At 44.9% G+C, this 25,911-nt stretch overlaps 1 protein-coding gene across 4 annotated transcripts in view; it reads left to right on the top strand.

Moving 5' to 3' along the window:
- The first annotated feature begins 871 nt into the window (after positions 1-871).
- The window catches only part of KLHDC10 (kelch domain containing 10), a 168,309-nt gene continuing 143,269 nt past the window's right edge, over positions 872-25,911 (top strand). Inside the window, exons 1-2 of one of the 4 annotated variants that reach the window (XM_077264426.1) lie at positions 900-996; positions 20,719-20,811. In XM_077264426.1, coding sequence (XP_077120541.1) covers positions 915-996; positions 20,719-20,811 — 175 coding nt within the window. In that variant the 5' untranslated portion in view covers positions 900-914. Of the gene's footprint in view, positions 997-1,034; positions 1,205-20,718; positions 20,812-25,911 lie in introns of those variants that run through there. The other 3 variants (XM_077264427.1, XM_077264428.1, XM_077264430.1) reach the window with 3 other exon arrangements.

The raw sequence follows: 25,911 nt of genomic DNA on the forward strand, positions 1-25,911 counted from the left end.
CGCAAGTTACAAGCATGGTCTGTGTGTGATCTGTATTTTTCTTGCCCCCATAGACTTTCATTGGCGGATTTTTTTGCGCAATACGCTGAAAAACGCAGCATGCTGTGATTTTCTCAGCCCGTAAAATACGCTGAGAAATATACGGCTGATGGGAGCTGCCCCATAGAGAAACATTGGTCCGTGTGCAATGTGTTGTTTGTGCGCCTCTCCCTCGTCCGTATTTCTCTGTAGTGTGACCCCGGCCCAAGAGAGCATGTTTGCTTTGCAGTGCTGGGGTCCAGGGTTCAGCTCCCACCAAGGACAACATCTCTCCTTGTGTTTGTGTGAGTTCCCTCTGGTTTCCTCCCACACTCCAAAGACATACTGATAGGGAACCTAGATTATGGGCCCCAATGGGGACAGTGCTGATAATGTCTGTAATGTGCTGTGGAATACAGTGGTGCAAGTATTATATTAATAAACTCGGACAGGTCTTTTCTTTGCAGACCACTGGTGTGACGTGTGCAGCCGGAAGTTAGGCCATGTTCACATGGTCAGTATTTTTAAGCCAAAATCAGGTGAGGAACAATCAGAGGAAAAGTATACTAGAAACAAGTCACCACTTCTGCATTTCTCACCCACGCCTGGTTTCGGCTTACAAATACTGAGGTAAAATACTGAATGTGTGAACGTGGTCTTAAACTGTGTCCATGTACTATCCGGTAAAAAAAACAACCCTTAGCTAGCACACATAAGAGTGAGGGCATGTGTTTTTCCGACCTTACAACAATGATAACATGCATTGTCCTGCAACCTTGACATGAGGGGACCGCCTTTATCATTGCCCAGCGTGAACAGTGGCCCTAATATTGGAGGGCCATTTCCTGTCAGGTCTGGCATAAAGCAGAGAGGACAGACATTGGTCAATATAGTCCATGGCTGCCATCAGTGAAACACCTTCCTCCTATATTATACACCACAGTGGAGCTGTTTGTCCCCGTGACTCTTCCCACACAGGTACAGCACTGTCGTGCGTCAGTGTCACCGGGGCGGGTGTAGCAGCGATAACTCTTCCCCGTGTGCAGCAACTGATAAGCGGTCACTTTGTGCACGGCGCGTGTTTCCGGGAGGGGGAGGTTTAGTGGTGCACGGCTCATCATGGCGGCAGAAGCCGGTGGAGGGGAACCGCTGGTTCGGTTCGTGAAGCTGAGCGGCAGAGCAGCAGGTGAGGCTGGCAGAGCCCCGAGAGTGGTGAGGAGACATGGCTGCTCGGGGCAGGGTGGCATAGGTAGGCTGCTGCTGCTCCTCCTCTCACAGGTCTGGCCATACGACCTATAGGCAGTGGCACTTTTACAGTGGTGGTGTCTGCCACTGGAGACTTATGGCCATACCTGCACACGACCTAAAATCGGTCTGAAGAGACGTTGCCCATAGCAACCATCCCTGGTGCACCTAGCAACCAAATCCTGTACTGGACCAAGTTACATAAATAGAAACCCTGCGATCTGGTGACCAGGGATGGCACCCATGCTTGGTGGCAGGAGGCTTTTCTTTGGGCACAGCTTTTTCATAACTAGGTGACTGTAGACTTTCAGCACATTGACCCTTCTGGTGCTCATTGCTTTGCGCTGGGTCTACTGTTAGATCAGCTGCCGGTGGAAGTTCTGAGGTGACACTATTACTTTATGGCCCCATTCAAGTTAAAGGGGGCTGCGCAGCATGTGTGAACTGGCGCCGTGCCGTGCCTGGAGAGGGCCGCTGCATGCCAGGCAGGACCATTGCTGAGGCTGATGCCCAGGAGATATCTGGCCACATTGGATGCTTATCCCGGCACATGCCTAATGTCAGATCTGGACGTAAAAAGCACAGCCCCTCTGAGTGACTAGACTATGTGGTTGGACCAAGCGCTCTAAAGCCAGAGGCGCTCTGTGCTGTGGACGGTGCGGAGGGGAGCTTTATCCCAAAAGCCAAAGGCGCAGGAAATGCTGAAGCTCATTTGTTAACAGGCCACCTCTGGTTTAAGGCTATTATCACTTATATTTTTTTAACATTTTAATTATTTTTTAACTTACTTTGCAAATGGCTTTAATTTTAAAATATTTTTTTTTTTTTTTTTTTTTTATATCTGACTCGGTTGCAGCCTAAAAACGAACCCTATTTGAAAAACTCGTTTTTCCATAGTTATGGCTGTTCCTCCTCAGTGTTCAGTGCTTCCTTTTGCTCTATTACTTTACAGCTTTAGCTGCAGATGTGACGTCGACAACTCGCATCACTGCTGCAGTCAATCGCTGAGCTCAGGGGCTCTACATAGGCAGAACTGGTGAGCCCAGAGATTGTCTGTAGCGGTGTTTTGAACTGTTTGACCACCCTTTGCCCCTGCAGCCAAATCACAGAGAACAGAGCTGGAGCAGGGGAAGATGATTGTGATCTGGCTTTATTTTACATTACTGGAATTGTTTGGGGTCAACTTTTCTAAAAACCCTAGTGTCACTTTTTTATTTATATAAGCATTTTTTTTTAAACAAAAGTTTTACTATATTAACATTTTATTTTCGTCCACTGGGGACAGCCATTTTTAATTGTTGGTGTGTAAGTGGCAGAGCATATTTACACACCCTAAATACGGCAGTCATATGCCATCTGTCGGTGTACTCGTTCACTAAAGGTACCTTCACACTAAGCGACTTTGCAGCGAGAACGACGACGATCCGTGACGTTGCAGCGTCCTGGTTAGCGATCTCATTGTGTTTGACACGCAGCAGCGATCTGGATCCCGCTGTGATATCGCTGGTCGGAGCTAGAAGTCCAGAACTTTATTTCGTTGTCAGATCACCTGCTGTCATCGCTGGATCGGCGTGTGTGACGCCGATCCAGCGATGTGTTCACTTGTAACCAGGGTAAATATCGGGTTACTAAGCGCAGGGCCGCGCTTAGTAACCCGATATTTACCCTGGTTACCATTGTAAAAGTAAAAAAAACCCCAGTACATACTCACATTCTGATGTCTGTCACGTCCCCCGGCGTCCACAGGGTTAAAACTGCTTTCGGCAAGAGCGCTGCTAATATGCACGCGCTGCTGCCGAGAGATTCCCTGCACTGACTGTCAGCGTCGGCCGTAAAGCAGAGCACAGCGGTGACGTCACCGCTGTTACGGCCGGCGCTGACACATTCAGTGCAGGGAAGCTCTCGGCAGCAGCGCGTGCATATTAGCAGCGCTCCTGCCGAAAGCAGTTTTAACCCTGTGGACGCTGGCGGGGGACGTGACAGACATCAGAATGTGAGTATGTGGTGTTTTTTTTTTTTTTTTACTTTTACAATGGTAACCAGGGTAAATATCGGGTTACTAAGCGCGGCCCTGCACTTAGTAACCCGATGTTTACCGTGGTTACCCGGGTGCTGCAGGGGGACTTCGGCATCGTTGAAGACAGTTTCAACGATGCCGAAGTCGTTCCCCTGATCGTTGGTCGCTGGAGAGAGCTGTCTGTGTGACAGCTCCCCAGCGACCACACAATGACTTACCAACGATCGCATCGCTGGTCGTATCGCTGGTCGTGATCGTTGGTAAGTCGTTTAGTGTAATGGTACCTTTTAGCTGTGTACTGTTCATACCCCATATTATTGTATCCAGCGCTGTGTGGGGAGCTAATATTTCCTCCTGTCACTGATGTGGTGGTGACAAACTATGTAGGCAGCAGGGCAGCAGTAGTGAGAACACGTCAGCAGCCTGAAATATTACTATCAATGCCAGACTACCAACCTGTTCTCACCGTTGGGAAGAGGTTACCTCTGCAGCACTGATTTCAGCGATTTAGAGCGGTGGTGACTTCTGTCAGTGGTAAGAACAGATCGGTAGCCAGCCATTAGTAGTATAATATCAGGCAGCCGACATGTTCTCACTGTCGCAGTGTAAATATCACGTTGCTGCTCTCTGAACACTAAGTGAGCTCTTCTCAGTCACTGTAAGGCCTCATTCAGATGTCCGTGTTGCATGAACGTCTGAATGAGGCTTTATTACTGCATCTGCAAAGTGCCACAGAAGTGATGATTTGTCAGTGGTTACAGCACTCTACATTCTACCTCAGTCAGTACGCAGAGGTCGCAGTACAAATAAAGCTCAAATCATTCCCCTTCTACTCTAATAAAAAACCTAGTTGGTATTGCAACATTTGTAAAGGTCCAGTATGTCAAAATATAAAATTAACTCTCACGGTAAGGGCTCATTTCCACTTGCGAGAGAAAAAACGGTCCGTAATCTGGACCGAAAAAACGGATGTAACGTATGCGATTGTCATGCGATTTTTTTTTTTTTTTTTTTTTTTTTAATCGCACCATCCGTATGCAATCTATTTTTTTTTTCTCTGCAACTATTTTTATACAGTTATTTACAGGACCATTTACAGTGTTCTATGCCACAGAATGGTAAGGTATCCATAAAAAACAAACGGAATACGGATGGTCCGTATTACATGCGTTTTATTCGGACTCCCATGACAGCACCACGAGAGAGAGGGGATCCGCCCCTTTAGGAACAGGAAACCCACAGACACAAAAGGGCGGCACCTCTCCCATGCATCAGTTGGTTTCCTGTTCCTAACGGGACGGGATCCTGCAGATTTCACAAAAGGATCCCAGGCCGGCCGGCCGACTCAGGTAGCGAGGGGGTCTCCTACCTCGGCCGGTGCGGGGTTCCTGGTAGATGTCGCAATGGTCCTGGCAGGGCTGCATGTGGCGACATTCCAGCAGGGAGCAGCCACCGGTGGTGTCCTGTCTCCGGGCCAGCGCCGGGTGAGTATATCCCCTGAGTCTCCTCCTTCTGGGGTGGCTGGGGCTCAGGTATGCGGCGGTGCTCGGGGGCGCCATCCGGGAGTGCTGCGGCTCTGTCCGGCGTCCTCGCCGCTCTGTGCGCCGATACTGAAGCGCTGGGAGCCCGGGTGACGCCGGGGGAGGAGTCGGCGGTCACTTCCGGGTTCCGGGGTCCTGCGCATGCGCAGTGAGTCCAAGATGGCGGCGCCCACCGGTAATAGCATCGCCGGCGTTCTGGGCCCCAGGGCTTACCGCCTGCACCAGGGGGAGGCCGAAAGAAGTAATCAGGGGAGCGCTAGGCACAGCTGCTGACCGGAGGAGGGGTTATAAAAGGAACTCCAGATCGTGATCCCTTGCTTCTGGCCTCATATGGTGAAGATGGAGGACGAGCACGTGCAGTTGCTGCAAGAGGTGTCCCAGAAGCCCAAAGGGAAGGATCGCGACAGGAGGAGTAGTGAGTCTGGCCACAAAAGCACCTCCAGACAGGGGTCTGGAGCATCAGCCAGTGGAAATCCCCCTCGTATTCCGGTACTTTTTTCTCTGGGCAGCGCTGGTAAGTGATCTTCGTGAAAGTTCACCCAGTGACATGATTCCCCTCATATGTTCCATTATAGGGGAAGAAATGTGCCGGGAAGGCGAAACACAGGGAATGTGGTATCTGCGGGGTTCCCCTACCTGATTCGTGCCCCAAAAAGTTATGTGGGCCCTGTATCCAGCAGACGGTGAGGTCTCAGGAAAGGGGAGAGGGGGAGAGCATTATATCTACAGGAGTTAGATTGCTTTACTTACCCCCCTCAGGTAGCGGAGGAATCCCTTACTATGACCACCAGCCTGAAGGAGTTGATCAGAATGGAGGTCAGACAATCCTTGAAGGGTCTTTCTCAAGGAGGAAGCTCTAAGTCCAAAGCTCCGTTACTCTCCGATTCTTCAGTAGAAGAGGATAAGGAGGAAGTTTTTTCCGGTTCAGCTGCGTCTTCCTCTTCCTCGGATGAGGACACCGCCCGCTTCTGTCTACCCCTTGAACGAGTGGATAAGCTGGTTAAGGCGGTCAGAGGAACGATGGGCATAACGGAACCGAGACCCCAACTTTCCAAGGAGGAAATTATGTTCAGTGGGTTGGAGCAGAAAAAACGGAGAGTCTTCCCGCTCAATGAAAAAATCCAGGATCTCATCAATAGAGAGTGGAAAAAACCCGAAAGAAAGGGTTCTTTACCTCCAGCGCAGAAGCGCAGATATCCATTCGATGATCCTGCAGTCACCAACTGGGAAAAAGCCCCTAAGTTGGATGCGGCAATAGCCAAAGTAGCTAAACGAGCCTCTCTCCCTTTTGAGGACATGGGGACCCTTAAGGACCCCCTTGATAGAAAAGCGGACACCTTTCTAAAAAGTACCTGGGAGATGGCGGCCGGCTCTTTAAGGCCTGCGGTGGCTTCAACCTGTACAGCCAGATCAATGATGGTCTGGTTGGAACAGTTAGAGACTCAGTTAAAAGAAGGTGCATCAAGGGACTCTATTTTGTCTGCCTTACCACTGATCCAAGAAGCGGCTGCCTTCTTATCAGATGCATCTATTGACTCTGTCAAAATGGCGGCTAGAGCAGCAGGTCTCTCGAATGCGGCCAGGAGGGCTCTTTGGCTGAAATGTTGGCCAGGCGATATACAATCAAGGTCAAAACTCTGCATCATCCCTTGTAAAGGGGAATACCTATTCGGGCCCACCTTAGACGAACTCCTAGAGAAGGCGGGAGATGACAAAAAGAAGTTCCCCAATCTGCTGGGGTCCTACCGTCGTCCCTTTAATAAAAGAAGGTTCGGTCGCGGAGGGAAGCGTACCTTTTCACCTTCAAGGGATCGGTCTAGGTGGGATGACAGACGTAGACGAGGTACGGGATATATGTTCCGTCGTTCCTCAAAAGAAAGGAAGAAGGAGGACAAATGACTAGGAGCCCCGGTGGGGGGTAGACTTTTACATTTTGGTTCAGAATGGTCAAGGATCACGAATAGTATCTGGGTGCAAGATACTATTTCTCGGGGTCTTACTCTTGAGTTCTGCCATACCCCACGGGATAAGTTTATGTTAACTCCATTACGTTCTAATCCTCTAGAGCAATCTGCTCTGGAAGAAGAGGTGTGGTCTCTCTGTTCAAAAAATGTCCTTACACAGGTTCCAGAGGCTGATAGAGGGAAAGGTTTCTATTCTCCCTTGTTTCTTATCCAGAAGCCCGACAACACGTATAGGACCATCATAAATCTCAGACATCTTAACAGTTATTTGGTTAAGCATACCTTTAAAATGGAGTCCATCAGCTCGACAATAAAAATACTGTTCAAAAACTGCTTTATGGTGGTAGTCGATTTAAAGGATGCCTATTACCACGTACCTATTCATGTGGATTTCCAGCAGTTCTTGAGGGTAGCAGTATTAATGGGTGGAGTTGTTTATCATTTTCAGTACAGAGCTCTTCCCTTCGGTATAACGTCAGCCCCTAGAGTATTCACAAAAATAGTGGCGGAGGTGATGGCTCACTTGCGAGAATCTAATGTCCTTATTGTCCCATACCTGGATGATTTCCTCATAGTAGGTAACTCCGTAGAACACTGTTTGTCCCAACTGGAGCTTACTAGAGTTAAGCTGGAACGCCTGGGCTGGATAATTAATTTTGAAAAATCTCGGTTACAGCCTCAAAAAATTCAAAAGTTTCTGGGCCTATTACTAGATTCAACTACACAACAGTGTTATCTTCCAGAAAATAAATTAACTCAGATTCAGCATCAGGTTCTAAAAGCAATTAATACACCCTCTATGACCCTGCGGCAAGCTATGTCCCTGTTGGGGTCCCTCACATCGTGCATTCCAGCGGTAAGGTGGGCACACTTTCACACTAGATCCCTCCAAAAAGAGATTTTAGTTAAGGATAGGATCTTGAGGGGTGTATTAGAAGAAAAAATAACGCTTGAACCAGCGACTCTCAAATCCCTAAATTGGTGGCTGAATAGGGATAATTTATCAGCAGGCGTTCCCTGGATGATAGATGTGTCCCGGGTTGTGACTACGGATGCCAGCTCCTCAGGTTGGGGGGCTCACATGAATGACATTGTAGTGCAAGGCCAATGGGAACCATACTCAACGTCCTCTTCCAATCAGAGAGAATTATTAGCAATCGAGTTGTCGGTTAAAAACCTCCTCATGTATCTGCAGGGCCACCACGTCAGGATCCTCTCAGACAACCGGGTAGCAGTCTCCTATATAAATCATCAAGGAGGGACACGCTCCGAGGCTCTGATGCAGATCACAGATCGTCTCCTCCGGGTGGCAGAAGAGAATTTACAATCTTTGACTGCTCTGCACATCACAGGAAAAGACAACATAAAAGCGGACTTTCTCAGCCGCAATGTCCTAAAACAAGGAGAATGGTCTCTAAATGGAGACATCTTCAGACAGATTGTCCGCTTGTGGGGTCAACCGGTGGTGGACCTATTCGCCACAAGGGAGAACAAGAAAGTAAAAAACTTTTGTTCCTTAAATCCCAGGGAAAATCCACTGGCAGTGGACGCATTCCTCATAAAATGGGATTTTTCTCTGGCCTACGCCTTCCCGCCACTGAACCTACTACCTCTAGTGGTGAGGAAAGTCAGAGAAGATCGGGCGAGACTCATTCTGATTGCTCCCTTTTGGCCCAGGAGAACCTGGTTTTCATGGCTCAGGATGATGTCAGTGGGCGATCCCTGGGTACTCCCAGACATCCCAAATTTGCTTTCCCAGGGGCCGATACTCCATCCACAAGTGAAGGGACTTCATTTGACGGCTTGGATTTTGAGCGGTCATTGTTAGAAAATAAAGGCTTCTCTCCTAAATTAGTCGATACCCTTTTAAGAAGTAGAAAGCCGATAACAACAAAAATCTACTCCAGAACCTGGAGAAAGTTCTTAACTTCCTCAAAATTTAATATTAATGATGGTGTACCAATACGTCAAATATTGGAATTTTTGCAAAGAGGGTTAGAGTTAAAACTCTCCACAAGCACTTTAAGGGTACAAGTTTCAGCACTTGGAGCCCTGTTTTCATGTAATATTGCGGGTAACTACTGGGTGTCGAGGTTCATTAAGGCGGTCGGTAGAATTAGACCACTGTATAGAAACAAAATGGTGCCATGGGATTTAAATCTGGTCCTTTCTTCTTTGACAAAGCCTCCTTTTGAGCCGTTGAATGAAGCCTCAGTCAGGATGTTATCTCTCAAAACAGCTTTCCTAATAGCTATAACATCAGCTCGCAGAATAGGAGACATCCAGGCGCTCTCTAGAAATCCCCCGTATACAGAATTTCTTCAGGATAGAGTTATCCTTAGACCGGACCCAGCCTACTTACCGAAAGTAGTATCACAGTTTCACAGATCGCAGGAGATAATTTTACCTTCATTTATCCCTAATCCTTCTAACCCGAAAGAAAGTGAGCTCCATACCTTAGATGTCAGGAGATGCCTTCTTCAATATATCTCGGTCACTAATGATTGGAAGAAGGATAATGCACTATTCCTGTCTTACCAAGGTCCAAGGAAAGGGGCTAGAGCTTCTAAATACATATTAGCAAAATGGATTAGGGAGGCTATCTCTCTTGCTTACACGACAGGTGGGGGTCCAGCTCCGCAGAATCTGAGGGCACATTCCACCCGAGCCATGGCGTCATCCTGGGCAGAGAGGTCTGGAGTGTCGGTCGACCAGATATGTAAGGCGGCCACATGGTCATCCCCTTCTACCTTCTTTAAGCACTATAGGTTAGACTTGGGGTTCTCCTCAGATCTCACCTTCGGGTTAAGGGTGCTGCAGGCTGTGGTCCCTCCCTAAAAATGGCTTACATCTCTGTAAATCTCTCGTGGTGCTGTCATGGGAGTCCGAATAAAGCATTAAGCTACTTACGGGTAGCGGCATTTTTCGGAGGCCCATGACAGCACCCTTAGTTCCCTCCCTTTTCACGTGGGGTTGCACATCCTGGGTTTATAATCAACCAGATCATTTAAAGAAGGAATGTTATCTTCTCACATGTATTACTTTATTAAAAATCATTGTGTTCAATTGTATGCAATTTTGTGTTTGCTTGTCATTAACTGCGGTTAGTCCTCTCAGGCTCTGTAATCCAACTGATGCATGGGAGAGGTGCCGCCCTTTTGTGTCTGTGGGTTTCCTGTTCCTAAAGGGGCGGATCCCCTCTCTCTCGTGGTGCTGTCATGGGCCTCCGAAAAATGCCGCTACCCGTAAGTAGCTTAATGCTTTTTTTCCTCGCACCCATTGACTTGCATTGGCGAGTCTCGTCTGAGAATCGCAGCAGTACGCAGCATGCTGCGATTTTTTTTCAGTCCGATTTCAGCTGAGAAAAAAATCGCAAATTTAAAGACACCTATTGAATAACATTGGTCCGAGTGCAATCTGATTTTTTTATCGGATTGCACTCGTCCGTTTTCCTCGCAAGTGGAAATGAGCCCTAAGTGCCATAAACTGAAAAATAATCAGTTCCTCCCCCAATTTTTCAGGGTGGGGAGGGATGTTCATCCAAACACCCCCCCCCCCCAAAGAAAAAAATACAATCAAAGCATTGTGTATATAATATGATGCCAATAAAAATATCAGCTTACCCCGCAAAGAAACAAGCCATAACATCTCAATCAACAGAAAAATGACGTGGTTTAAAAAATGGTGCCACATACATTATATTTTGGCTTAAAAGCTTTGATGAATCAGGCACATAGTACTTAAAAGAAACAAACATATGTACATCCCCATAGACTTTAATGTTACATGGTCTAGTCATGAAAATCATGGATTGAACACGTACGTGACACAGATGTCTGAGGCCTTGATTGGGCCTCCAGTGTAATAAATGGAGGGAACCTTTTCTATATTTGCCGTCTGATCATTGTTTTTGTCATATGAGAGGTGCTAAGCCACTACTGCTTCATTTGTGAGATGTTCCAGATGTCGCCACTGTTTACGGGGCTATTGGTGGTATTTATGTGAATAGGATTTTGAGAGCAGACAGATGGCACAGAGCTGTGATCACCAGGAAAGGGTGCAGAGAACAAGGTCTATGGAGTGGAAGATGAATTGTTGATGGGGTTCTTGTTCTCAAGGTATACAGCAGGCAGTGCAGGTTACATTTAACGCTGTTATTTAGAGAGGCAGGATACGAAACCCTTTTCTCTTTAAGGTTAAATTCACTGTTTGGTACGGTTTTTGTATGTGTTGAGTTTAGAACTGTTGTAAAATAGGCTGTGCTTTTTATCATAAACCTCCTAAAATGTTTTCTCCATGTGGAATTTGTTTATAAAGATATCAATACATCCCCCATATGGTGCTGTGGGGGAAAATCTTGTAAAAAGATTATCCTTTTTACTAACAATACGTCATGGTGCTACAACTAAAATATATAAAGTTTTAGGTGCAATATTCAAGGTGCTGTGTGAATAAGGCTGTGTTCACACGTTGCGTTTTTGCAGCTTTTTTTCTGACGTTTTGTTTTCTCTTGTGCATGTTGCTAAACCGATTTGTGGGGATAGAAAAATGTAACTTACTAAAATGTTTGCACCAATACACAGCAAAACCTGATACCTGTGTTTTTTGCACTTACCCATTGTTTCCTATACTGTAAATAGACTGAAAGACGTGACCTACTGTAGTTTTCCAAATCGGTCACAGAAAAAAAAAGCTAATATGTGTGCATGAGATTTCTGACAACTCAGAGTTTGGGTTTACTGTAAAACACAGCTTTAAGTTTGCATAAAAAAGCAGCAAAAACGCAACATGTGAATATTATTATTGATTTATATAGCCTAAGAGGCAAAGCTACAAGTGATGGTGAGAAAACGAATTGTGACAAATCTGCAATGTCATCGTACAATAGGTGTAAAGAGTAATGGACACAGTAAGAGACACAGCTCTCCTGCACCTTCACACAACTTATCTTTTCAGAGGGCCTGGTCCATCGTGACCCCACATGTGCGTCACGCTGTATGATGGCAATTTATTTGTAAAAATCCGATTCAATACTGATTTTGTTTAACTTTTTTTGCACACGCGTACACTTATGTAGGCGAGTTTCACCTGAGATACTGAAGAGAATGGTGTAACTTCCTTTTTTTTTTTTCTCTTCTCTGCATGGAAGCGGATATATTCACCCAAAATACATGTTGCTTCCAGAGATTGGCTTGCTGTGTTCATTTTACATTCCTCAAAGTTGGATACGAAGAATGAATTGTCCGTACACCTGCGACATTTCGCCCCACCTTCACTTCAAGCATGCTTTAGTGTTCCCTGCATGCACCACATGACACTCTTCATATAAAATGTCAAGTTGTAGCAATCGGATACAATATTGGGATGGATAAAAAGTACCACCGTTTACCCACAATTCATCATACTGATTCTGGGATGCCGGAATTGTTCTACATTAGTTAGTTGATTATGAAAAACCTATGATAGAAACAAAATGAACATGCAGCTTGCTGTAATTAAAAGCAGTAGTTCATATAAATAACATGGGGTCCACAGGTAAACAGTTTTTGATATATAAAAAAAAAAAGCCATCCCATCAGCATCAAGGTGTACCCAAATTGAGATGGTCCTACCCTCTTGTATAAGGGTATGTTTCCACTGTCTGGATTCCTTCAGTATTTGCAGCAGATTGGACGCTGCTTACATCCGCAGCGTCCAGATGTTACAGCATAGTGGAGGGGATTTTATGAAATCCCATCTCCACTCTGCAGGCAGGGCCGCATCCGGCGGCCCTGCGTAACCGGACATGCAGCACGTCTTTCCAGATCGCAGCATGTCTATTTATCTTGCGGAGACGCTCAGTCTCCGCAGGATAAATAACCCGGTCTATGAATACGATGTGGTGATTCCGCATGGGTTCAGTGAACACATCCGGAATCACCGCGCGTACTACAGGGGCGGCGCTTTGGGCGGAGCAGGGTATCCGCTGCATCCAAAGCTCAGAGATTACGCTCCGTGGAAACATACACTTAAAACCTTGCCATGTGTCAAAGTTAAGTCAGTGTGAATAAGGGCTGAGCAAGACTGGGTCCCGAATATGTTGACCAATAGTTAGTTGATCATGTAGTGCATTCAACAAAGGCACACAAGATGTCGATTAAAGGTCTGTTTAGTTGCATGAGTAGAAGTCTTATGTGCTAAAATGTCCCTGTGGAAAAGCTTACATGGGACAGAAGTCTCTCTAAATTAAAAGGGTTGTTCCCGTTCAACTAAGTTTCTGTCCTGACTGGCATTGGCTGCAGTGCTAATATCAAGATAAAAGCTTAGCAGCCAGTTTGTGAGCTCAGTATGAACACAGTGATCAAAGATTGTTAAAAAAAAACCCAAAACAATATTTGAGACTGTCGCACATGCATTTTACAGGCTGGGCATGGCATATATGATATGCCATGTAGGAAGTACTTACAGCAGATAGGGTTTAGTCTTCTCCAACTTAAACTTGTTGAATACAATGACTATAAAATGAATGGAAAATTTCAGATTTAGTAACTTTCTGAAATATTTCCTTAGATAGTAGCTAGAGCTTGGTTATGCTGATTAGCCATTTTACTTCAGGCATTTATCTGATTAATATGCATTCATATGAATTAAAATGGTGCTGAATACTATGGTTGTGGTTTAACGTAATTCTGGTTGTTACTATGTTACTCTTCCCCTGAAACATAAAAGTATTTAAAACGTTATCACGTGGTGCTCTGTAATTAAAGCGATTGTTGTTTGATGCCGTTTAAAATAAAAATACCTATACTCCCCTCCTGTTCCAGCGGTGTTTGCACTCATGTTCCCGGAGCTCACATGAGGTTAAGTCACACAAGCCCTGCGCCTAATCAGTGCTGGTGTCACTGTCCCCACATTTGTGCATATTGTCCATAAACCAGGAAGCTGCCTCTGACTTCCTCTTGATGTTCGATGGTGGGGACAGTGACGTTAGCGTTAATTGGGTGCAGGACTCACGTGTCACAACAACTGCACAGGAACGTGAGTGCCGACACCGCTAAAATGGCATAGACATGGGCGGTGAATAGAAGTGTGCTTATTTTAACTAACTGCATCAAACATGGGGAATGAGAAGGGATTGTCCTAGTAATGGGCAACGTCTTTAAGCTGAATGCTGGATACACTGTGTGTTGGTCCCTTGAAACGTCCCGCAGGTATACTCGCACCAGAGCTTATTCTGACCAGAGCTTATTCTCAGATCTTCTCCATATTTTGGAGACTTCACCCTTGAAATACGGGGTGTAGTCGGCTGACCCACTCCTGCCCCAGCATCTGTGGCAAATTTTTCTTGTACGATGTGCAGATTTTGCTATGGACTTGCCACAAACATTTGCCACTTATGCAAGGAATGTTCAGCTGGGTTCACATAGCATTTGCCACTAAATTCAATGGCTCCATTTAGGCTTGTATCCGAACCCACATAAAATGGGATTTGGGCAATATTTCAACAGAACACTGACTATAATGATGCAGACTGAGTCACTGTGTGCTCTGTCGGACATCCTGCTCGGTTGAATATGCCTACGGGAGGTGGGCAGCAAGATGTAGTTTTACGTGGGCCCTGACATAAGCCCTGACAAAGCCACTGAGCATAGAGGCAAACACTGTGACCCAGGCCTAAGGTATTTCAGATCAGTCTATAATTTTGCAAAGATGCCTGCGATAGGCAATTAACAAAACAGTGACTGTTTTGGAGGGCTGAACAAGCATGATGAACTTAGGGTAACTGTTTTAAATTTTATTTAATACATCAATAGTACACATAAAAATAAGCAACGTTGTAATACATCTTAGACTAATCATATATTATCAAAATCTGTATTGAGTGAAGAGAAGACACATCTTCCATTACTGAGAGAGGAGATGAGCTACTACGGATACATTTCTATGTAGGAGCTAAAAACAGAGCACCTCCCCTTCTATCTACATAGCATCTCCTATCTCAGTAATGGGAAAATGTCTTTTTATTGATTACAGATTTTATCTCAGAATTGTGTTTTTTGATAATGACCAATTCTGGCAGAGAAACAAGCAGATTTCTCTGATAAGACATACTACTTACAAAACGTTAATGATATTTAGCTTTCAGGTGAAATTTCAGGATGATCCTAAAATGCACTCTGACCTTTTCTTGTGAACTTAATGTGGCGGTCTCTAATCTTTTGAATGCACATGTCCAACAGTTCAATGATACAGTACTTTTTGCACAACTTACTTTTCTCTAACAAGGAGCTTAATGACAAAATTCACAGATGTTTGATCCATGAATTGGCCAATAAATTTCAGGGTTCCTTTAGAATTGAATAAACACAATAGGGTCCAGAAAATCTAGCAAATGGCACTTCAAATAATAATTAAACCCAGTTTCGGACTAATGCGGAAGCACAGTCGAGCGAAGAGAACCATTATTAAAATTATAAATCTTTATTAAATACAGGATAAAAACAAGTTATAAAGTATAAAATAAATGCAGAACAATAATAATAATGGCAGAGTCCCCAGAAGGAGGGGGGTATAACTAGTGCGTCCTAAGAAAAAGGTGTAATGTATATATTGAATATAATTATGCTGTATAAACCTGTGATAACCACATATAGAAAGGTGTGGCTGAGGTACAGAAATGACATCCTGAGCAGTTCAGAGCAGACCAATTCAGTATATAAATGGTATATTACAGTATATTGCTGCCAGGATGACAGTAAACATACAGTATTTAAAGCTATACAATACACAGGGCAATGAGCTGAGTGGTATTTGATACACAAGTGTGGATGGATAGCTGAAAGCAAAGAGCCAGAAAAACTACTACTTTACTGGAAAACAGGAAGGTGTACCATGCAGGACGGACCTGAAGTTCCCCCCTCACCCCGACGCACGTTTCGCAACCCGGCTTCTTCCATAGATCAGAGCATGCAAGTAGAACTGCACTAGAATATAATAGACCGCTCCAGCCTATGAAGCTGCTGTAAAGCATATCTGAGTACTGACTACAGGAAAAATGGCCGCCTCTGAGATATACACTCACCGGCCACTTTATTAGGTACACCATGCTAGTAACGGGTTGGACCCCCTTTTGCCTTCAGAACTGCCTCAATTCTTCGTGGCATAGATTCAACAAGGTGCTGGAAGCATTCCTCAGAGATTTTGGTCCATATTGACATGATGGCATCACACAGTTGCCGCAGATTTGTCGGCTGCACATCCCAAAGATGCTCCATACAAGGCAGGATGGATCCATGCTTTCATGTTGTTTACGCCAAATTCTGACCCTACCATCCGAATGTCGCAGCAGAAATCGAGACTCATCAGACCAAGCAACGTTTTTCCAATCTTCTACTGTCCAATTTCGATGAGCTTGTACAAATTGTAGCCTCAGTTTCCTGTTCTTAGCTGAAAGGAGTGGTACCCGGTGTGGTCTTCTGCTGCTGTAGCCCATCTGCCTCAAAGTTCGACGCACTGTGCGTTCAGAGATGCTCTTAGGCCTACCTTGGTTGTAACGGGTGGCGATTTGAGTCACTGTTGCCTTTCTATCAGCTCGAACCAGTCTGCCCATTCTCCTCTGACCTCTGGCATCAACAAGGCATTTCCGCCCACAGAACTGCCGCTCACTGGATTTTTTTTCTTTTTCGGACCATTCTCTGTAAACCCTAGAGATGGTTGTGCGTGAAAATCCCAGTAGATCAGCAGTTTCTGAAATACTCAGACCAGCCCTTCTGGCACCAACAACCATGCCACGTTCAAAGGCACTCAAATCACCTTTCTTCCCCATACTGATGCTCGGTTTGAACTGCAGGAGATTGTCTTGACCATGTCTACATGCCTAAATGCACTGAGTTGCCGCCATGTGATTGGCTGATTAGAAATTAAGTGTTAACAAGAAGTTGGACAGGTGTACCTAATAAAGTGGCCGGTGAGTGTAGATATATATATATACACACACACACACACACACACACACACACACACACACACACACACACACACACACACACACACACACACACACACACACACACACACACACACACACACCTCTGCTGGGAGGCAGAAATTGCATTAGCGAATTGTTTCCTATCCTATTATTCCCCAGGTTTTGTAAAAGTAAAACTCTAATCCTGCCTCGATCATGGTTGACAGGCTGGTCATTTTTGCAGTTTGGCTCGCTGCACTTCAGTGGATTGCTGTGGCTTTCCTACATCAGATTATTGCAAAGTGCTTGATGTAAAGACTACACAATCCAGAATATGTGGCCCCACAAGCAGTGTACAGAGATCAGTCAGTGAGGAATGCTGCAAGAAATGTGCTCTGAAGCTTGCGGCCCCTTGGCGATGTAAACATTTGTATATAATATCTTTAGTACTGTATGCATCATTTTGTGCGTATGGCTATAGAAGTACATGCTGCTTGTTAAAGGGAACCTGTCACCCCCAAAATGGAAGGTGAGCTAAGCCCACCTGCATCAGGGGCTTATCTACAGCATTCTGGAATGCTGTAGATAAGCCCCCCGATGTATCCTGAATGATGCCCAGGTGAATATAATCTAACCTCTTTTTTTCTCATATTTCAGGATACATCGGGGGCTTATCTACAGCATTACAGAATGCTGTAGATAAGCCCCTGATGATGGTGGGCTTAGCTCACCTTCCATTTTGGGGGTGACAGGTTCCCTTTAAGAAATGGAGTAGGTACTGTAGTTTTTTCACATTTTTAGGCCGGCCTCACACTTGGCGTAAGACAATACGCCACATATTATACGTCCGTACTACGGCCGTAATACAGAGAAATGTTCCCAAAATATTGATCCGTAGTCAGGGTGTTTCAGCGTATTTTGCGCATGGCATCCTCCGTATGTAATCCGTATGGCATCCGTACTGCGAGATTTTCCCGCAGGCTTGCAAAACCGACATCTAATGGATTTATGTGCTCAAATGTTCGGGAAAACATATATACAGTATATATATATATATATATATATATATATATATATATGTCATTGAGACACATATATATATATATATATATTCTGTATTTAGATTTCATTCAGCGCGATATCTGTGAACAGCCGGTAATTCAATTGCCGGCTTTTCATTTCTCCTGCACAAACCCGACAGGATATGAGACATGGTTTACATACAGTAAACCATCTCATATCCCCCTTTTTTTTGCATATTCCACACTACTAATGTTAGTAGTGTGTATGTGCAAAATTTCAGCGCTGTAGCTGCTGAAATAAAGGGTTAAATGGCGGAAAAAATTGGCGTGGGCTCCCGCGCAATTTTCTCCGCCAGAATGGTAAAGCCAGTGACTGAGGGCAGATATTAATAGCCAGGAGAGGGTCCATGGTTATTGGCCCCCCCGTGGCTACAAACATCTGCCCCCAGCCACCCCAGAAAAGGCACATCTGGAAGATGCGCCTATTCTGGCACTTGGCCACTCTCTTCCCACTCCCTGTAGCGGTGGGATATGGGGTAATGAAGGGTTAATGCCACCTTGCTATTGGAAGGTGACATTAAGCCAGATTAATAATGGAGAGGCGTCAATTATGTCACCTATCCATTATTAATCCAATTGTTGGAAAGGGTTAAAAAACACACACACACACACATGATTTAAAAGTATTTTAATGCAATAAACAGCGGTTGTTGTAATAATTTATTGTTCTCTCAATCCATCAGGAACACCCTCGCTTGGAAAAATAATAAACGCACAAGATGCATACCTTCTGGTGAACCGTCTCGTCCCACGAAGTAATCCATCTGAAGGGGTTAACTAATATTACAGGCACGAGCCCTGCTAAATGCAGCTGTGCTCCGTGCCTGTAATCCCCGGCGAATGAATGAAATGTAGGTCATTGACCTACATTTCCTTCAGTCGCGGTGATGCGCCCCCTGGTGGATGTCCTCATATGACCTGGAGCGTGGGAAAAAGTTACCAGGCTGCAGTTCATGAGAACATCCACCAGAGGGCGCCTCACCGCGACTGAAGGAAATGTAGGTCAATGACCTACATTTCATTCATTCGCCGGGGATTACAGGCACGGAGCACAGCTGCATTTAGCAGGGATCGTGCCTGTAATATTAGTTAACCCCTTCAGATGGATTACTTCGTGGGACGAGACGGTTCACCAGAAGGTATGTATCTTGTGCGTTTATTATTTTTCCAAGCGAGGGTGTTCCTGATGGATTGAGAGAACAATAAATTATTACAACAACCGCTGTTTATTGCATTAAAATACTTTTAAATCATGTGTGTGTGTGTGTGTTTTTTAACCCTTTCCAACAATTGGATTAATAATGGATAGGTGACATAATTGACGCCTCTCCATTATTAATCTGGCTTAATGTCACCTTCCAATAGCAAGGTGGCATTAACCCTTCATTACCCCATATCCCACAGCTACAGGGAGTGGGAAGAGAGTGGCCAAGTGCCAGAATAGGCGCATCTTCCAGATGTGCCTTTTCTGGGGTGGCTGGGGGCAGATGTTTTTAGCCACGGGGGGGGGGGGGCAATAACCATGGACCCTCTCCTGGCTATTAATATCTGCCCTCAGTCACTGGCTTTACCATTCTGGCAGAGAAAATTGCGCGGGAGCCCACGCCAATTTTTTCCGCCATTTAACCCTTTATTTTAGCAGCTACAGCGCTGAAATTTTGCACATACACACTACTATCATTAGTCGTGTGGAATATGCAAAAAAAAAAGGGGATATGAGATGGTTTACTGTATGTAAACCATGTCTCATATCCTGTCGGGTTTGTGCAGGAGAAATGAAAAGCCGGCAATTGAATTACCGACTTTTCACTAACACCGCTGCGTATTTCTCGCAAGTCACACTGCAGGTCCGTGTGGAATCCGTATTTTTCTCGCCCCCATAGACTTTCATTAGCGATTTTTTTTGCGCAATACGCTGACAAACGCAGCATGCTGCGATTTTGTACGGCCGTAGAAAGCCGTATAATACTGAACCGTAATATACGGCTAATAGGAGCAGCCCCATTGAGAATAATTGTGCCGTTTATTTTGCGAGTTTTACGGACGTAATTTCTGCGCTCTTACGTCCGTAAAACTCGCTAGTGTGAGGCCGGCCTTAAGAGAAGCTTAGTTTTATAACGATTAAGAATCTCACAGTGCTGTTTTCTTTATTTTTTTTTTAGAATTCCCTTCATTTAGAATCCACCCTAGGCTTTGACATAAGCACACTGAACTATCGTACATCATTCTTGTCTTTTAAAGGTTTTCCATGATATCACATAAAAGGCGGATCAGTGTATATCTGGCCTGTCACAATCTAGCTGACCAAAATCTGTATATTCACATCAGATGTATTATTTTGATTTGACTGGTGGATGGCCCAGGAGAAAATAATTTGGGCAATTAGATTTCAAAGTTCCTCATCTTTTTTGTTCCCGTGGAGGGAGAGGTGATGATCAGAGGTGACTGTCAGCTGCTTATCCTCCTCGCCCCATATAGAACCCGTAGCTAAGCGTTCATGTTTTGGGGTATGAGGGGGTCCGAAAAGAGTTGTCAGTGGATTGAGTGAGCGTTCAGCTGCTGAGTAATTCATGTTATTGATTGGGGTTTAGACTCCCAGCACCTTTTATGGTGTTTTGACTCAATAGACCATCAGTTTCCTTTGGTAAAACCTTGTAATTATCTTGTAAAATATGGCAACGCAGACTGCATCCTAACCATGTATTAGCCATATTGTTATATCACAAATGGGTGCCTAAATAAGGCTAAGCTTCTCCAATGTAATCTTCCAGGGTGCTAGTGAGCCGTTGCCCCAGCAGAGGTAATGTTATCAGTGTTTGCCAGCCAGTAATGCTGCTGCTTATGTTACTGTCTGTTGAATCCTTGTTGTGTACGTCTGACTCATTGCTGGTAATTGTGGTAACAGGCTCTAAGAAGAAGGTACGCTGGTTTCCCGTTAGGCGACTCTTCACCCACTCCTGCCCCAGCATCAGGATTCCTAGCAGGTTTTTAAGAGAAGGTGGGTGATGCTTACCAGCCATGCAGTTTGTTTTTGTCTGGTGTGTTCTTTTGTTCTGTCCTTCCAGCAACTTTTTGTTTTCTTTACTTACCCTTTTTATTTTATTTTTTATTTTTTTACTTTTCTCCTGACTTCATGGTTGTAGTTTTGACTATACAAATGCAATTTGTAAATCTACAGTTTGCATTAAACGCTTCATGTGGTTCTCTGATTAGCTATTCATACTGATGGCTTATGACAGGTCACTGATCCCTCACTGACCTGCTCCATAATTTACATACTGAATATGTGTATTGGAAAAAAAAATCACATTCAGCCTGCACTGCAGCATGATCGCATTTATAATATGCATTAAATTATCTTATTTAGTGATTCATTTATTCAGAAAAAAACCCTAAATCCTTTCTCAAAATGATGCCGGCCACGTTTGTGCAGTAGTATCTATTGGCGATCCGAATTATGCTACTCCTCAGGCGCCATCTTGGTGGAGACTACTTTTTTGTTTTGTTTTTTTTCCTCCAGCAAAACGGCACAGGCGTTGCTGGCACCATTTTGAGAGAATTTAGTTTTTTTTCACAATAAATGGATGTCACTAAATAGAATAATTTAATGCATATTATAAATGCAATCACACTGCAGTGCCGGTGCCTGCCTGCTGAATGTGAATTTTTTTTTCTTTTAAATACACAATATATTCAGCATGTAAAATAGGGGGCATGTTTCTGAGGGATCTGTGACCCGTCAGACGCCATATACAGCCCCTGGCAAAAATTATGGAATCACCGGCCTTGGAGGATGTTCATTCAGTTGTTTAATTTTGTATAAAAAAAGCAGATCACAGACATGACACAAAACTAAAGTCATTTCAAATGGCAACTTTCTGGCTTTAAGAAACACTAAAAGAAATCAAGAACAAAAAATGTGGTAGGCAGTAATGGTTACTTTTTTAACCAAGCATAGGGGAAAAATTATGGAATCACTCAATTATGAGGAAAAAATTATGGAATCATGAAACACAAACAAAAAAACACTCCAAACATCACTAGTATTTTCTCTTCGCCACGACAGCACCCACTTGAGAGAGGGGATCCGCCCCTGGGAACAGGAAACCCTATGGAGAGATAAAAGGGGCGGTCCCCCTCGCTCCCACAGTTGGTTTCCTGTTCCTATGGGAACTCATGGAGAGAAGAGAATGCCTATCCTGGATGCCGCTTGCGCAGTTTACCTTGAGGACGGCAAGGGCTCCAGAGCTGGAAGCAGCGTCGGGGGTCCTGGTGTCAGCTTCCCTCCTCTGCTGGCAGGCGCTGTGAGGCCAGGTCCGGGGGTTGCCTGGCTCACGGAGATCCATCCACGTGGCCTGCAGGGAGCAAAGCGCTCGGGTAAGGGTGTCGTTGCGCCGTCCTCGGCGGACGCACGTGCAGCGTGGGGCCCCAATGTATTTTCTCCCGGAAGTAAAGCTAGAACTTCTGGGGTGAACCAGGAGGATAGACTGCGTCTGCGCTGAGAGCGGTGGCAGTGCGCAGGCGCACACAGTATGGCCGCGACCCGGAAGTGACCTTCCGGGTGCAACAGGAAGAAGATGGCGGGCCCCATGATCAAAAGGACGCCGGCGCTGATACTCCGGCGTCCAATATGGCATCCCCTCAGGACCATGCGGTACCTTCAGTAGAAGTCACCGCAGTTACGCCTGGCAGTCGATCGAGCAGCAGACGCTACAAGCAAAGCAGGTCCTCCTCAAGGAGTACCAAGGATGAGAGTTCGAACCGATCTATTCATCAGCAGTTGCCTCCGTCTCCTCCTCTTCAGCCGGTACCTTGGCAAATTGCTTCACTGGGGAGAGTGTGTATCTACCCTATTAAGCTGATTATTGTCCCCTCTTCTGTACACCCTAGGCAAAAAGAACTGGAAAAACGAAACACAAACAGTGTGCTTTATGTTCCCAGCCCCTTCCGGAATCTCATACAAAAAGATTGTGTCACACATGCATTGAATCCACCTTATGTGAAGAATCCTCAGTAAGGTCGGAAGACATTAGAAAAATGATTAGAGATGAATAACGAGCCTTACGAGGTTCCGAGACAATTCCTGAGAGTAAAGATAGGAAAAAATACAATTCGCCAAAATCTGACCAGTCTACTGATATTAACGATAGAGATACGGACATTTCCCAGGAATACGTTTCCTCAGAAGGTGAACAAGACCCGTGCTTTCCGATAGAAAGCATTGATAATCTTGTTAAATCTGTGTGTAACACCATGGGCATTGAAGACACTAAAGACCCTAAAACGCCACAGGACATAATGTTTGCTGGCCTATCAGAAAGGAAAAGACCTTCTTTTCCAGTTATAGCAGCAATTAAAAATTTGGTCAAAAAAGAATGGGAGAGTCAGGGGCAAAGAGGGTTACCATCCTCATCAAAAAGACGCTATCCCTTTAATGATGAAGACTTTTTCACATAGTCAAAAGCCCCAAAGGTGGATGCGGCGGTAGTATCCACATCTAGAAAAACCTTGCTACCTGTAGAGGATTCAGGTTCTTTACAAGACCCACTGGACCGTAAAGCTGACTCTCTCTTAAAGAGGGCATGGGAGTCATGTACAGGAACATTCTGACCGGCTATGTCAGCTACATGTACGGCTAGATCCATGTTAGTCTGGTTAAACGACCTGGAAGAGGGGTTAAGAGGCGGACTCTCCAGAGATAAACTGATCTCCTCTATACCCTTGATCAGAGGTGCTACAGCCTTCTTGGCGGATCCATCTGACTCCATACGGTTAGCGGCCAAATCAGCAGGCCTGACTAACGCAGCACGCCGGGCTCTTTGGCTAAAAGGTTGGAAAGGAGATCCCCAAACAAAATCTAAATTGTGGCCTTCCATGCCAGGGTGAGTACCTGTTTGGTACCAAATTTGATGAAATCCTAACTAAAGTGGGTGAGAGGAAGAAGGGATTCCCTAATAATTATTTTCCATCTTATAGGAGAGCATTCCGGAAGCCCGTATTTAATAAAAGAAAGGATTTTAAAAACCAGGACCGCTGGGTCAGTAGAGACACCAAACAAAAAGGTGCATTTTTCGGAAAGCGCCCATTTAAAACAGAAGACAAACCCCGTTAGAGCAGATCTACCCGTAGGTGGTAGATTGTCTTTTTTTTCTCCAGACAATGGCAAACAATAACCTCCAACTCTTGGGCAACTAACCTCATAACTTCTGGCCTAAAATTAAAATTTGCCCGAGTCCCTACGGACTCATTTCTATTGACTTCTTTAAAATCTCAATCTCAACAGGAGGCTTTGGAGCAGGAAATAATAAATCTCCTAACCAAAGGGGTATTAGTGGAAGTCCCGTTTCATCAAAAGGGAAAGGGATTTTATTCCCCTTTATTTTTTATCCCGAAACCAGACTGGTCATACAGAACCATAATAAACCTTAAGAAATTAAATATCTTCTTAGAAAATCAAACCTTCAAGATGGAGTCTATCCGATCCACTATAAAACTTCTGTTTCCCCATTGCTTTATGGCAGTACTTGACCTAAAAGATGCGTATTACCATCTACCAATCTTTATCGAACATCTGCAATATCTGCATGTGGCAATCATGATGAAGGGGCAAATGCATCATTTTCAATATACAGCAATGCCCTTTGGACTGTCGATGGCTCCGAGAGTCTTCACCAAATTAATGTCAAGTCATATTTAAGGTTAAAAGACACCCTCATAATACCGTACTTAGATGACCTATTAGTGGTGGGAAGTTCACCTTCACAGTGTCAGCAACGTCTGTTTAATATAATTTCATCCCTGCAGGAATTGGGGTGGTTAATAAATTGGGAAAAATCCAGATTGTCTCCAATGACTCGCCAAACATTCCTAGGTCTTATATTAGACTCCGTAAACCAGAAATGTTTTCTTCCAGAATCTAAACAATTAACAATTAGAAACAAAGTACAATCAGTAGTTAATAACCCCATAATTTCCCTAAGATAAGGCATGTCCCTTATTGGTTCTTTCACATCATGCATTCCGGCTGACTTATGGGCTCAATTCCATACTAGGAGATTACACTATACAATTTTACAGGCAGAAGAAAGATTACACGGTCATTTAAATAGTCGGTTATCCCTTCCAGCAGAAGTAATCCAATCCCTGACCTGGTGGCTAGAGCCGAATCACTTTGTCTGTGGGGTCCCCTGGGTGGTTAAACCCTCAAAAATATTATTTACTGATGCTAGTCCTAGTGGTTGGGGAGCACACTTAGGAGATCAGATAGTTCAAGGCCTTCACTCTGCGGTCCAGCTCACCCCAAACCATCTCGATTGGGTTCAGGTCTGGTGACTGTGGAGGCCAGGTCATCTTGCGTAGCAACCCATCACTCTCCTTCTTGGTCAAATAGCCCTTACACAGCCTGGAGGTGTATTTGGGGTCATTGTCCTGTTGAAAAATAAATGATGGTCCAACTAAATGCAAACCGGATGGAATAGCATGCCGCTGCAAGATGCTGTGGTAGCCATGCTGGTTCAGTATGCCTTCAATTTGGGATAAATCCCCAACAGTGTCACCAGCAAAGCATCCCCACACCATCACACCTCCTCCTCCATGTTTCACGGTGGGAACCAGGCATGTAGAGTCCATCCGTTCACCTTTTCTGCGTTGCACAAAGACACCAAAGATCTCAAATATGGACTCATCAGACCAAATCACAGATTTCCACTGGTCTATTGTCCATTCCTTGTGTTCTTTAGCCCAGACGAGTCTCTTCTGCTTGTTGCCTGTCCTTAGCAGTGGTTTCCTAGCAGTTATTTTACAATGAAGGCCTGCTGCACAAAGTCTCCTCTTAACAGTTGTTGTAGAGATGTGTCTGCTGCTAGAACTCTGTGTGGTATTGACCTGGTCTCTAATCTGAGCTGCTGTTAACCTGCGATTTCTGAGGCTGGTGACTCGGGTAAAATTATCCTCAGAAGCAGAGGTGACTCTTGGTCTTCCTTTCCTGGGGCGGTCCTCATGTGAGCCAGTTTCTTTGTAGCGCTTGATGGTTTTTGCCACTGCACTTGGGGACACTTTCAAAGTTTTCCCAATTTTTCGGACTGACTGACCTTCAATT

The sequence above is a fragment of the Ranitomeya variabilis genome, chromosome 5 (genome assembly GCF_051348905.1).
Source record: "Ranitomeya variabilis isolate aRanVar5 chromosome 5, aRanVar5.hap1, whole genome shotgun sequence".
Taxonomy (NCBI): domain Eukaryota; kingdom Metazoa; phylum Chordata; class Amphibia; order Anura; family Dendrobatidae; genus Ranitomeya; species Ranitomeya variabilis.